Source organism: Benincasa hispida, chromosome 8 (assembly GCF_027475165.1).
Source record: "Benincasa hispida cultivar pf3 chromosome 8, pf3_genome.v1.1, whole genome shotgun sequence".
Lineage (NCBI taxonomy): Eukaryota > Viridiplantae > Streptophyta > Magnoliopsida > Cucurbitales > Cucurbitaceae > Benincasa > Benincasa hispida.
The window spans coordinates 41455708-41469652 of NC_143485.1; the positions used below are offsets into that span (position 1 = coordinate 41455708).

The following is a 13945-nucleotide window of genomic DNA, read 5'->3' on the forward strand; positions in this document are numbered from 1 at the left end:
TTGACCCGACTATAATGACAAGCAATTCGTGAACGGTCGACTTACTGTTGATTGGTTATATCCATGGACACAAAAAAATATCTACGGTGTAAAAAAGTGCAGTTATGGGTCTTTAGTGAATTGACCTGCAGTTAACGAATGTTGATTAATTTAATTAAAGAGTTTAATTAATTAATTTCCTATCATCAAAGCTTCTAATCTGTAGATCCATAAGGTCTCCTAGCTAACTCAATAAAGATAAAACAAGGAATAAATGATTTTGGAATAATTCGAATTGTTCAAATTATTTAAGGAAAGTAAATGTATTAATCATATCGATATGATTAATATAAAGTATAATGTATATTAATATATTATAGTACATAGTTAATTATAAATATGATTTATAATTAAAATTATATATGTGAATAATATATTTGAACGAGATTCATGTAAATATTATAGGTTAAAATTAAAGTGAATGAGATTCATATTAAATGTTAATGAGAGAGATGCATTTTAATATGATTAAAATATTAAAATGATTAAAATGCATAATGTATGATTAATTAATTAATGGTTAGTTAATTAATTATTTTTATATTATATTTTTAATTTAATTTAATTAATTTTAATTCTCCATTATAGATGAGTTATTTTGTGTCACGTGGGTGGGGAGTTATTGTAACTCCCCACCCTCATATCTATAATCAAAAGACAGAGAAGATATTGAATGGATGTGAGAATATATAACTCTCTCAAAAGATTGCTCCAAAAAATCTTTTTGCAATATATTCCTTCCCTCTTCTAAAACACAAAAGAGATCTCACAATTTCATTATGAATCCAAGTGAGCGTGTCCTCAAGTACGTGACTTGCTGTGTACGTGATCATTCCGATTCAAGGGAAGAGTTTTCTATTCCTGTAGAGAAGTTTTTTGTTCGTAATCCGTGAAGAGGAAATACATGAGAAGAGATCTATAAAGGTAAGTTCTTCTCTTCCTCTTCCTCCCTAGTAAAGCATGTTGTATAATTATGAATGTTTATCCTAGTTTCTATGGTTTATTTGTCTGTGTTTTGAGTTTTTCAAAATTTTCTGTCAATGGCACGACGTTCACGTGCTTTTGCTAGAAATTCAATTCCTTCTGGTTGATCCCTAAGGTTAATACACCTTCCAAGTTCAAGTGTGCACTCGTTGGAGAAAGGAATGAGATCATTGAAAACTATGCTCATACCACAAAAAGAAACAAATAAGAGAAATGATCGATTTTTTCACATATTTTTTCCAATAATTGGGATCCTTTTAAAGGAAAGATAAGATCCGTTCTTTTTTTTAAGAAAAAAAAGCCGTTTTGAAATTAATCTTAAAACTATTTTAGAATTAAATTGAGATTGGTTCTTGGGATTAATAATAAAAAAAACAATTCTTGGAATTAATTTCAAACGGTAATAAATTTTTGTTTTCATTTTCTTTTCTTTTGCCATATTAGTCATTCTTGACCGTCAATACATACTCAATAAATGTTAAGAGGTATACTCTCAATTTGAGATGTTTGAAACCCTCTATTATGATATGCTATCAACCTTAAAACACAATTTTAAATCTCAAATTTTTGCTAACTTGTGCATAATTCAATTGACATAAATCATGCATTCTCAATAAAAAAAGAAGGTCAAATATTCAAATATCCACCATATGTATCATTCAAATCAAATGGTTGAAGTATCATATTTCAAGATGTACTCTAGACTCTAGAGTAACGTAACCACGTTTCAAAATTGAAAAATAGAAAATATATTTTATATTCAAATTTTAGGGTAACATGTAATTTGTTTGTTAGTTCTTTTATTTGACAGTCCACTTCATCAAGTTTGAGTAGTCATCTAGAGTGTAGAAAATTTATTACAATTAAATTAATAATCATTACTCTTATTAGTAAAAATCAATTTTAACAATAATTAACTCACTAACAATTTTTACTTTTCTAAAAGAAGAACATTAATAACTTTTATTAGTCATATAGCTCAAAATACCTTTGTTTTCAATTGAAGGGTTGAATCAACACTCCATCTTCTACCTATCATTATAATGCTATATGAGAAAGGAGATTTATGTTTATCTAATTAAGAGTTAATAATTATAATCAGAAATAATTCAACTTATTAACATATGTTATTCTATATAAAAAAATCAACATAAATTGTATTAAAAGGTCAAGTTCAAATCTCTTATTAAAGATTGCTTCTTTTGGTTTTTTTTACTACTATTCAACATACGGCCTTTTGGTCGTGTTCTAATTACACCAAATTTTTTGTAATTATAACCTTTTGATGATTTATAACAATTTTAAGACTCTTGTTCACTAGCACTTGGGGGGTTTTTTCAAATAATATTTTTAGATTTCACGACTAATTTAATTAAATTTTGGTAAGAATATATTTTGTTATTGTTATTTTTGGTTTGAAAAGGATTGAAAGTACGTTTTGACAGGAGACATTTCATTTTTCTTTCTTTTTTTAACCAATAGTGAATTAATAGTATATATTTTTGGATTTTCCACTACTCGAGGTGAGGTTAAATCACAACCGTTGGATCAGCCTCTTAAATATCACCATATTCGTCGCGCCCTAATATACAAAGCATTGCGCCGTCCCAGACCGAGGCTATCGTCTACCGCTTCAAAGCATTCAGACTCAAAAAACTTCAAATCATCTTCAAGGTAACTCTTCCTTCCATTTTAGCTTCATTTCTCATCGCTCTCTCGATTCTCTCTGGTTCTTACTATTTTCGGATTGCTCGGTTTTATCTTCGACGATGAACTTCTTCCCCCGAGGGTTCTACTGTGGCGTGTTTTCATTTTCTAGCCGGATTTTATTTTTACTTCTTTTGAGGTGTCGTGTTTATCGATTTGATATGTATTTATGTCTTTGAAACATATCGTCATTGAGTTTCATTTTTTGTATGTTGAAACTTGTTTGTGTTATTGGATTTCTTGACAAGTTTACAGATCGTGATTAAATCTCTACTATCTGTAATTGCGTTCTTCGATTTTAAGTTCAGAAGTAAACTATGGAACAGCCTAGGTTAGACGATTTAGTGTAGCCGTAGTTACTCTACTGAGCACGAGCTTACATTTCACGAATATTTTTCAGTCGGTCTCAATCTTATAATATTCTTTTTGAAGGTTATGATAACGTGATGAATGGATAATTTTTTACTGTCGAAATAATTTTTCGGATAAGCCGAGCCTTGATAATGTTTGCAGTGCTGTTTTCCTTTCAGTTATTGTAGTTGTTAAATGATCTTTCGAATGAGATTTTTTGTTTGATTTATAGTTATTAAAAAATGTGGCCAAGCACGTGTATGTGTTTATCTGTTTCACCTTTCTTTTCTTCGTTGACGCATTAATTCTTTTCAATTGCTCTAATAATACAAGTCTGAGTCGAGTCCTTAATCACTTTTCAAGTTTTCAATTCTCATAAATCTTATCCTTCTCGTTTCCTATAAAAGGAACAATCTCATAAATCTTATCCTTGTTCCTATGTTGTGCAGATGGATCATACAAAGCTCCAGAAGATGGCTGGTGCAGTTCGCACTGGTGGTAAAGGAAGCGTGAGAAGGTTGGTTACCATTTTATCTTTTGAAAGTTTCAAAATGTGTAAGAAGAGTGAAGCTATGATGAGATGAAACACTTGAAAAGCAATTATTTGTTGCTTGATTTATTTAGGAAGTCATATGTTAATTTAACTGGAAAATGGAACTCCTCTTATAAAAGTGACCTGGATGTTCTTGACTGTAGTTTATTGTTGGTAAATTATTTATTTGAACCCTGATACGTACAATAATATAATCCAAATGTGTAGAGTAGGACTTGATCTGAAAGGAGAAAGAAACTTGATATCCTTTCCCCCATCCTGTTCTGCTTTTCTCAATTCTCTCATTTATCGCACTATCAATTTTGATTGAGTGCTTTTTTTATAACCAGAAGGGTTTTCTCTAGATAGTAGTTAATTTTCAATTTCTGATTTAAAGTTCATGGTTTACTGTTGTCAACATACATAATTCTTCTTTTTTTTTTTTTTTCAATATATATTTTTTAAATTAAAATCGTCTTATTTAATTTACTAATGGATGAATACACAAACATAAATATCATGTTTGTTTGAGTGTTGCATCTTTCAGTTTAGCAGATTGTTTTCTCAATATTTTGGCATGCTTTCTGTTTTGCATGTGTCGTTAGAACATCATTTTCATCCTCCTTTTTTAAAAGGCCAGTCTTCTGCTTTCTCAATTTTTAGTTTTCTTTTTGTTTTTTGTCAATTAAAGGAAGAAGAAGGCTGTTCACAAGACAACTACCACAGACGATAAACGGCTTCAAAGTACCTTGAAGAGAATAGGAGTTAATGCAATTCCTGCAATTGAGGAAGTCAACATTTTCAAGGATGATGTAGTTATTCAATTTACTAACCCGAAAGGTAAAGCCACTCAACTATAAACCCTTGGTTTTTTTACCAGCAATATCTTGATATGTAACTCATTTAGTAGTTTCTTGTTATCTACTTCAGTTCAGGCTTCTATTGCGGCAAACACATGGGTTGTTAGTGGTTCTCCTCAAACGAAAAGTACGTTTCTCACTCTCACCACTTTTGAATATAATAAAACATTTAACTGACCTCTTGCTCTAAATTATATGGCATTCTTGTAGTAATCTAAAGCTGAAACAATTTTTTTCTTGCAAAGTTGGTCATATAATTTTTAAAACGAAAGAATAGTCCTTAAATGCAAACAACATTGTAGAGTTGTCTTCTAACTACACTGTCATTAAGGTAACTTTTCTTATTCGATTGTATATTCAATAGTGTCTGCCTTTTATTTCAATCATTACTCTGTATTTCAAACCATTTTTAAATCAGTGAGCTCAATATTAATTATCAAAAGTATACCTAAGGTGCTGTTTGTAAATGCTTTGAAAAAACCACCACTCAATTTTCGTCGACATAGTTTTGTTCTTTGATGAGGAAAGCTGGACAGTGAAATGTTTGAAGCTGTTTTGACTAGTAACTGTTGATTGTATACAAACCTTCAAGTATGTGTTTGGGAATTTTTTGGACACGGTGACACAGGGGTACCCCCACGCCCCACCCATGCAGGCAGGTCGACCCCCATAGTATGTATTTGGGAATTAAACATGATGAGTACACTCTACGGGATTCTAGTACTGTAAGGTTTGTATTAAATATGCTCCTATATTGAAGCATGTTACAAACAGCCTTGGAACTTCTTCAATAGTTCTCGGTAGAAAATTCAAATTGGTTTTGAATCTTTCATTCTTTTTTTTTTTTTTTCTCTTTATAACAACTTGCTGAGGATTATATGTCAAAGATTTAATGCAAATCAGCATACTGATGGCTTGGAATTTGAAATTTGTCCTTAAGTGTTTCACTAGGTCCAGCATAGGAATATCTCTGAGGCTGGGGTGATAAAATATATTAGTGAAGATCTTGGCACAAAGCTATCATTTTAAATGGGTGGCATGTAGTTCTGTTTGACACTGAAAAGTTTGGGGATAATAGTTTCGCCTTTGCTAAATTATGCCATTTTTTATATTTATTTGGATTGTAACATTGACAATTGTGACACCTGGTCTGACCATATTTTTAATGTATGCTGCGTGAACGAGCACCCTTTATTTGTTGAATAGATGCGTTCTTACCTAAAGCTAGTCTCATGGTCGAAAAGTCTAATATCTTTGCTGAGGCAGAAGACATTACTCGAGGCCTCTCACTTAGGACTGACACCATATCCTGTTAGAAAACAAGTGAAACACGTATTTTTGTAGCAAGATACATTTTATCTATCACGATTGAAACACTTTTTAAAACCTTTTTTTTTTTTTGTAGGTTTCAAAACTTAGTTTGGTTTTCAGAAATTTTGATAAAAAGTGGGGCAACAAATGAAGGTTTAGACTATGCTGCTCTAATATTTTTCTTTCGTCTCTCAGAATTGCAGGATATTCTTCCTGGAATCATCAACCAATTGGGTAAGTACATGCTAGTGCATTTTTGTTTTCCCGCCCGAGATACAACTTTAATAACACGGCGCTAATTATGACTTGTTTTCGTGTAAATGTCTTAGGGCCCGATAACTTGGACAATTTGAGAAAGTTGGCTGAGCAGTTCCAGAAGCAAGCACCTGGAGCAGGTGCTGGTGCAGCAGCAGCAGCCAATGCTGAGGATGACGATGACGATGTTCCCGACCTTGTTGAAGGGCAGACCTTCGAAGCTGCTGCAGAAGAGAGTAAAGCCTCCTAGATAGAGGAGCTCTCAAGATGATTTTGTTTAGCTTTTCTTTTTTCTTACATATTTTTAAGTGTTTGGGAAGAGTTCCATTTTTCTCCGTGTATTTGTTTTTGCTAATCTTTTGTTTTCCCCATGGCATTTTACTCGCCCTGCTCCCATGTAACGCCCCGATGGATGGATTTTTTTAATTGCCTGCCCCCCACCCCTTTAACAGCCTTAATTCCTCTTGGTAATGCTTTTCATAATTTTGTTGCGGAATTGAGGGCTACCATCCCAAAAAAAAAATATGGGGATTAAATTTAAGCCAACTTTGTATTCGAATATGTTAAGTTATGGTTGTTAAGTAGTCCTTTCTCACCTTTTCTCACTTTTTCGTGCTGTTTACCTGTTATATTTTATGATATTATCTTCGTATTATTTAGATTTTGATAATTAAAAAGGGATTAGTTCTCCCGAAACTCAAATTATGTTTAAATGTAAATGTTAGCTTTGTTTAGGCGACGGTAAAACTTTTATGATTTTGGCTAACAATGAAACCCATTCTATTAACGAGTTCTCATGTTTGGTTTACAGAATCAAAGAATGGTGAAGTAAATATCGCAATGGAAAATTAGCTTTGAGATAATGATAGAAGAGAAAATAGATATTACTTTCCAAGTGATCTACGTACAAAAAATTAATTAAAATGGTGAAAAACGAATATATCCTTTACAACACAAGGGGAGGGTTCACAAACAGCGCGTTTCTGAAGGACGTGGAAGAATGAGCGAAAAACCCGCATGAAGCAGAGGTCTCAAAGAAGCTTTTTATGCAATAACAAAATATCATCCACATTAGAATTCTAACACAAAATAAATAAATTCTCAAAAGGTGAAGAAAACCTGTTTGTTCTGTTTGGTAGGGGAAAATAGGCTTTCTTATCCCAAAGATAGATTTCTTTCATATGTATTTTAAAGGCAAAGATGACGCATTGATTATAACCAACGGTAGTGGAGCATAGCTTAAAGAGAAAGAAATTGATGCAATTTTTTAACTACATCCCTTGTGTTGAGGTGCGAAGATTAATGCTAGAGATCTTCATCTTGTTTGGTTGTACATTTAGGAATAATCTCGGAAGTGCTAAAGGTATTTAAAAGCATTTAAAATGATTTTTGAAAAACCACCTTAATGAGTATAATTATTCTACAAAAATTAATAATAAAAAAGTTTATAGATATTTAAATGAGTAAGGAGCAAAAGGAATAATAACTGGAGAGGTTATGAACCGTGGTCAGATTGAAATAGCATGAGATTCTTAGGGTGCGCTATTGTGAAGAAAGCAAAGGTAAATCAAAGACGTAGACCACTGTATGACACGATTATCCAATAAATTTTCGATAACAAGAGCTCTTATGGTACTTGTGGAAAAAGACTTAAGCAAGTTTAGCTCGATCGTAATTGAGACGTATTCTCTTCTTTGAGGTTGAAGGTTAAACATCTGACCTACAATTATTGTACTCCAAATAAAAAAATAATAATAAAAAAGAAAAATTCCAAGATATTCAACAAAGTCAAGAGATTTATGTGGAGTGAGATCTCCATTGATAAAAAATAAAGTTATCCTCTAAACAACTTGGCCAAGTGGAACAGGTGATCATACATGTGATGGGTCTTTAATCAAAGAAATATAAATAAATCATAAACATATTTATTTCTTTTGGTGCTTGAAAGACGACCGGAGTTTTATGGAAGAAACAAACCTTGTTGACAAGATATGCTTCGTCCAAATTTAACCACCACAAATGGATAATTTATCACCAAGCTAGGCAGACAATGTGTGAGATTCGTTGTCCTGCATCCACGAATTTGATTTAGAGTTGGACTAATTTAAGATTTTGTATGATAACCATTTGATTTTTATAAACACTACTTTCATTAATAAGTTAGTTTATATTGTTATCTACTTTCAAGCAATGTTTTAAAAAACCAAGTCAAGTTTTGAAAATTTTAACAAAAAAAAAAAAAAAAAAAAATCTAAAAAACTTGTTTTTAGAATTTGACTAAGAATCCAAGTGTAAAAAAAAGAATGAAAATCATAGTATGAAAATTGGGAGGAAACATGCATAAATTTAAAAAATAAAAGACTAAAAACAAAATCGTTATCAGTATTAGCCTCTAAGAGTGTTGGGTAATTTATAAGCAAAGGAGAACTTTGAGAGTGGGTACTTACAGTCGAAAGTTGCCCAACGAGCTGGAATTACGCTAGAGCAGTCCTGTTTTGCATCTTGGACATATTTTAAGAGATCTGGGGATCCATTTGTATTTTTCGTAGATGGATCAATTTCTTTCACCAATGAAGGCCCTCTTGGAGGAGCTGAAGCAATCATATGGTTCTTCATATCTAAAGAATTCTGCATGAAAATATGCACCAACATGATCACACACTTAAAACCATAGCTTCTTATTTATCAGATAAGGCAAGCATGGGATAATCATAAAGTGCATTGAGGTTTAATATGAAAGACTGGCATAGAGGGATGTTGCATGAATGGCAGGATTAAAACAACTTGCACACAACTATAGTAAAATAGAGTTACATGTTATTAAACAAACTAAGGCGAAACTAAAAGACACTAGAAATTTTCTTGTCAAACCTGAAAATTTTTTAACACTTCAAATTTTCTATGACGTTGTGTGATTTTTTAAAAGTGTCACATTAAGATGTCAAGAACTTTTTTTTTTAAAATATATTTATTTTACATATTGCTATTTGTTTAAAATCTTTAAAAATAGATCATTCACAAACTTTATTGTGCTGATTTTGTGATTCCCTCCCCAATAATGGAGATATGTACACCTGATGGTAATCTAATGGAAAATTGAATTTCTCTGAAGAGTCGAAACGTGTACTCCATTCCACATCAATCTAATACCAGGTATAGAAATCTCACTTAAAGGAAAACAGGAATAAAGAATACTATGCAACAGGATTAGAAATGAACTTACCCCGCGTGCTTTTGCTACTGTGGGAGTTGCTTTTGCCACGTGCTTTGTGAGAATTTCTTCATCAAGAGAAAAGTTCCTCATCTTCTTTGAAATGGAGCTTTTGGGTCCAGTTTCAATCGAATCACAATAAATACTCCTCATTCCACCTAATGGTGGAGTTGGGTGTGTTCTGTTCTTAGAAACCCACTTTTTCTCTTCATACCTTGAAGTTCCTCAATAAAGTTAGATAAAATAGAAAAGAACAAGAATGAATGAATCATATCCAAATTTCTTTAAAAACTGTTCTAAATTTAAGCAGAACAATTACTTGGCACGAATGAACATTTGATTCCCTCTCCTATCAAAATTTGGTGGTAGTTCTGCTTCCCAGTAACAATTTGATCTCTCATTTCCCATGGCTACAAATAATAATATAATGACCAATAAATAATATGTAAATGACCATCAACCTCAAGTAGCTCATAAAAAAGAAAATTTAATTTGGTGGCAGTCAGATATCTGAACAGGAGATTTTCCTTTGGGGATCAATCATCAACCCAAATGGGTAGCAATTTTCATTGAAAACAGTCTGATGAAGTTCCTGACTTATTTTTTCTTACTGAAATGACAAATTTAACAAATGCCAAATATTCTTACACTGCATAAAAGCAACCTGTTCCGGTAGCCATGTATCGAGAGTAGTAGACCGTACCTATCACACAAATGAAAATTTCCAAGTGTCAAAAGGAAAAAAAAAAAAAAAAAGATCCAACACAACGAGGATTTAGAAAATATTGAATATAGAAGACTAGTTAAATCAAATTTAATTAAAGCTAAGAACATTTAACAGCAAATGCAAGCACATATGCATGAGGCAATGCAAATAGTTTACTGCGTTCATAATTATAGTGCGCCACAGAATAGTTGTGTGCTCAGTATTGGTAAACATTAATGCTATTTCAACCTAAGATTAGATAACAAGCAAAACTAAAACTTGACAGATCTGTTGGGTCTATCATTAGATGACTTGGACCTTCCAAAGTAGTTTGCAGGCAATAACACTGATTATATCAGATAATTGGAACTAGATAACAAATTTACTTTTAAGCCTAGAGATCGGCATCATGTATATATGACAGGTTTACTAAAGCTTCAGTTGGAAAGAGGAAACGCTAAATTTGCTTAAACATACTAAACATATTGGCTAAAGAATTCTGATTAACTTTTTCTTTCTTTATTGATGTGGACAAATATTAAGGGCTAGCAAAAATTCAAATAATATGAAACTCATGAACCAATTTGTCCTCAGTTCCATTAAGTCTCTCACCAAATTGGTAATCTCCAATCAAATAAATGTGCAAGGAGATTTCCCCTAAATAACCACCAAAAAAATCTCAAATAGGGTGGTTACAAATCTTGCCTCCAAATATACTGGGACACTCCAATGGTAGTGATTAATACATGCTAGCTGGCAAGTTTCTGGCTCTACGCTTTCCTTTTTCATTGTTTAAATGTAAGATCATTTTGAGGGTCATATTTTTTATGAAGAATCTCGTCAAACTAAATTGTTCAAGCCCCGGAAAGTTCAGAGTGAGATCTACTAGTAGTCACAGGACCACCACGTAGAAGGAACTTCATTAGGTAGCAAAAATCCTTTTTCTACTTATGGTAGGAAAAAAAGTGAGGGAAACCTTTGAAATATGTACTCCAAGACTCCGATGAATACCCGAGCATTGCATACATATAAAAATTCCAAGGTTTACACTTGCCCACCGTGGAGCCCTGTGCATTATAAGCAAAAATTACATGAAGTATACAATAATAAAGTACATTTTGAACTCAGATCAAGTACGAAAAGTTATATCAAAGCACAAACTTTCTTAGAAAACCATTTCTAAAACCAGGTTTTCATGGGAATCGTTTGACAACAATGAGCATGATTAAACCACAACAATTTAAAACGCTTGCTTTTAATATGATGCTAAACCTAAAAAAAATATCTAATAGTTGGCCACCACTCGAACTTCATATGATGGAAAAGATTAATTTCAAAATATCTTTGCTCTATTGTATCTTATTCATCAGAAAGTAATTCATAGATGCGTATTCTTCTCCTGCTCTCTATTATTACATTGTCAGGCTTTTTAGCTAGTTGTTAGGGCCATTCCCTTATGGTGTACTGCCTAAGATGGACTCACATCGAAACCAGTTATCCAATGATTGCCTTAAAATTGCAAACTCTCAACCAAACCAACAGCCAAAATGAAAAGGTCTATGAGCATTGAACATTCAAAGGGATGTAGTATGACTAGGATACTGCCAAGAATTCGATGTTCACATTCATTGGTTAAATAGATATTAACATGACATGATACTCAGACGTTGATTACACATAAGAACTAGACGATAGCCATTTTTCTTTTCTGTAAAAAGGACAACAAAAATATTCTTTCTGAAGAGCAGCAGAAACAGAGAAGATATTCAGAGGCTTAGAACAGGAAGTATATACGCAAAAGATGACTGATCAGAAGCCTAAGAACAGGAAGGACAAAAGTTACAATTTAGAACTAAAGGATGAAAGTTTCATATTAAAAAATTCGTAATAATAATATTTTAAATGCATACTTGCTCCGGCAGTCAGCACATTCCCTGTTTTCCGGAAGCTTGAGAAGGCCTTCCAGAATCTGTATAAACAAGCATTTAACGCGCACAATAATCATTTACGCGGCTAAAACAAAGTCAATCGAAAAGAAAATAAAATTGATACGAAATGAATTAGATCAGCGACTGAAATTCATTTCCCGACGGTGTAAACCAAGGATTTCAATGCTAAATAACTCGAAAAATTGCAAAGAAGAGTTTCGTTGATACCGCGCAATCCAATCACAGTTTTTAGCTGGTTTAATTGCGGTATCAGTTCGAAACAGTTGATCATAGCATTTCCAAACACAAACATTACAATGAGAATTCTTAGCGACTAGGACGCAAAACAGCAAAGTTTCTCCTTCTGAAACAAGATGATGGCGAAGAAACATGTTGAATCGAAATCGATTTGAAACAAAACGTTACAGAGAGAGAGAGATGGAAAGAAAAACCTTAGTATGTTTGGCTTCGAGCTCCTTAGAGATGGAGGCCTTCTCGTTCATGTTTGGAGTCGGAATTGACGGTCCGCTACGATACGAAGATGGATTCGCTGCGGATTCTTAAGAAGTCGGCCTACGCCTCTGGTGGCTCCGCGAAACAGAGAATTCTCGGGAACGGCGATGAAGGAGGAAAGAAAAAGAGTTCGGCAATGATTGGCTCCACAGATTGTGAGGGAAACGGTTGGAAGTCCTCAAAAAATGCAAAAGGAAATATGAAAATGGGAGGGTTCATATTTGAGGCTTCGCCACCTGTTCTTAATCTTAGCGATGCTATTGTATGAAGGTAGCTGGCGGGAAACAAAAAGGGAATATCAGTTTTCATTGAAATTATATTTATATGAAACTGCCAGGTAAGGTAAGGCCTGAAGCTGAAGCGTAAGGCTGCCACTGCCACTCATCCATTCACCCTCGCGTGTTGTCCAACTCTATTTGCTCTGTAGGCGGGCCATCTTCAGTCCCCCTTCCACCATTTTCTTTTTTCTTTCTTTCTTTTTTCTTTTTGAATAATATCTCTTTGATCCCTAAGTTTATCATGGACAACGATGTAATTATTATCAAAATCACCAAAGAGAAGCCATCGAGGATAGAAAATATCTCAGCAATGGAATGGGCCAAAACTACAATCGGTTATGAATTTGTTAAATGGAATATTTCTGTTACCAATTAGGTGTGGTCATCTGTATATTTCTAGTATATTTGATTATTCTTTTATATTTATTTTATTTCCTCTAATTAGGGTTAGATGTATAAATTGGCACCATTGCCTTATTCTTCAGTGTGTGAAATAATATAGAGAAAAGTCTCCATATATAGCTTGTTTATCTTGGTATCAGAGCCTTTAGTGACCAACACCAGTCCCTCTGAAAGTGTCATCGGTCCGGAACCCTTGAAATTTTACAACCCATGAATCAACTACTCAACTAGATTACTAGCATCAAGCTCGATCGAGGGAACTTCCTACTATGAAAGACACTTGCCCTACTTATCATAAGGAGTTATAAACTTGAAGGACATCTCTCTATTATGAATCCTTATCCATCCATGTTTTTATCTTCCCTTGATGGACACTCATCTTTAATAACTAGAAACACTAAAGGCACCTCAGGATTTGACCTAGCATCTAGTGGATCGGTGAGTACCACCATCGAAAAGAGTCTCAATCCACAGTATGAGGCTTAGATCACTGTTGATCAGCAACTGTTAGGGTGGTTGTATAACTTAATGGCTCTAGAGGTAGTTGTACAACTCATGGGCTTTGAAAATGCGAAAGAGTTGTGGCAAGACATTTAAGACCTTTTTTGGAGTTTAATCGGGAGCCGAAGAAAATTATCTGCAACAAGTATTTTAGCAAACATGGAAAGGTAACACTAAGATGAGTGAATACCTAAGGATTATGAAAACTCACTCTGAAAATTTGGCACAGGCTGGTAGTCCAGTAACCACCAGAGCCCTGATCTCTCAAGTTCTCTTTGGCTTGGATGAAGAATTTAACCCTGCTGTTGTAGTTATACAAAGGAAACCAAGGATATCCTGGCTTGATGCAGTCTGAATTACTCTCATA

The 13945-nt window shown here is 33.4% G+C and overlaps 2 protein-coding genes across 2 annotated transcripts; one reads left to right on the forward strand and one right to left on the reverse strand.

The window, feature by feature from the left end:
• The first annotated feature begins 2521 nt into the window (after positions 1-2521).
• LOC120083457 (nascent polypeptide-associated complex subunit beta-like) lies at positions 2522-6644 on the forward strand. The gene is made up of 6 exons (XM_039039226.2): positions 2522-2697; positions 3531-3598; positions 4305-4453; positions 4544-4600; positions 5980-6018; positions 6114-6644. The coding sequence occupies exons 2-6, from the start codon at positions 3531-3533 to the stop codon at positions 6287-6289; spliced, it is 489 nt and encodes a 162-aa protein (XP_038895154.1). The 5' UTR covers positions 2522-2697; the 3' UTR covers positions 6290-6644.
• A 1173-nt stretch (positions 6645-7817) lies between these two features.
• Positions 7818-12796, reverse strand: LOC120082758 (putative ADP-ribosylation factor GTPase-activating protein AGD15). The gene is made up of 8 exons (XM_039038045.2): positions 12337-12796; positions 11867-11925; positions 10933-11023; positions 9899-9953; positions 9570-9660; positions 9263-9464; positions 8487-8667; positions 7818-8108 (listed from the first exon to the last, which is right to left on the reverse strand). Coding segments are annotated over exons 1-8 (732 nt in total). The 5' UTR covers positions 12388-12796; the 3' UTR covers positions 7818-8106.
• Positions 12797-13945: the final 1149 nt, after the last annotated feature.

Bases quoted from the DNA above. Each gene is read 5' to 3' on its own strand.
- LOC120083457 (XM_039039226.2), top strand. From the start codon at position 3,531: ATGGATCATACAAAGCTCCAGAAGATGGCTGGTGCAGTTCGCACTGGT. The intron at 4,454-4,543 runs GTAAAGCCACTC...TATCTACTTCAG, and splicing joins TCAATTTACTAACCCGAAAG to TTCAGGCTTCTATTGCGGCA. The intron at 4,601-5,979 runs GTACGTTTCTCA...TTCGTCTCTCAG, and splicing joins TGGTTCTCCTCAAACGAAAA to AATTGCAGGATATTCTTCCT.
- LOC120082758 (XM_039038045.2), bottom strand. From the start codon at position 12,387: ATGAACGAGAAGGCCTCCATCTCTAAGGAGCTCGAAGCCAAACATACT. The intron at 9,954-10,932 runs GTTTCCCTCACT...TTTGTGTGATAG, and splicing joins TTGGAGTACATATTTCAAAG to GTACGGTCTACTACTCTCGA. The intron at 9,465-9,569 runs GTAATTGTTCTG...AGGAACTTCAAG, and splicing joins CAAATGTTCATTCGTGCCAA to GTATGAAGAGAAAAAGTGGG.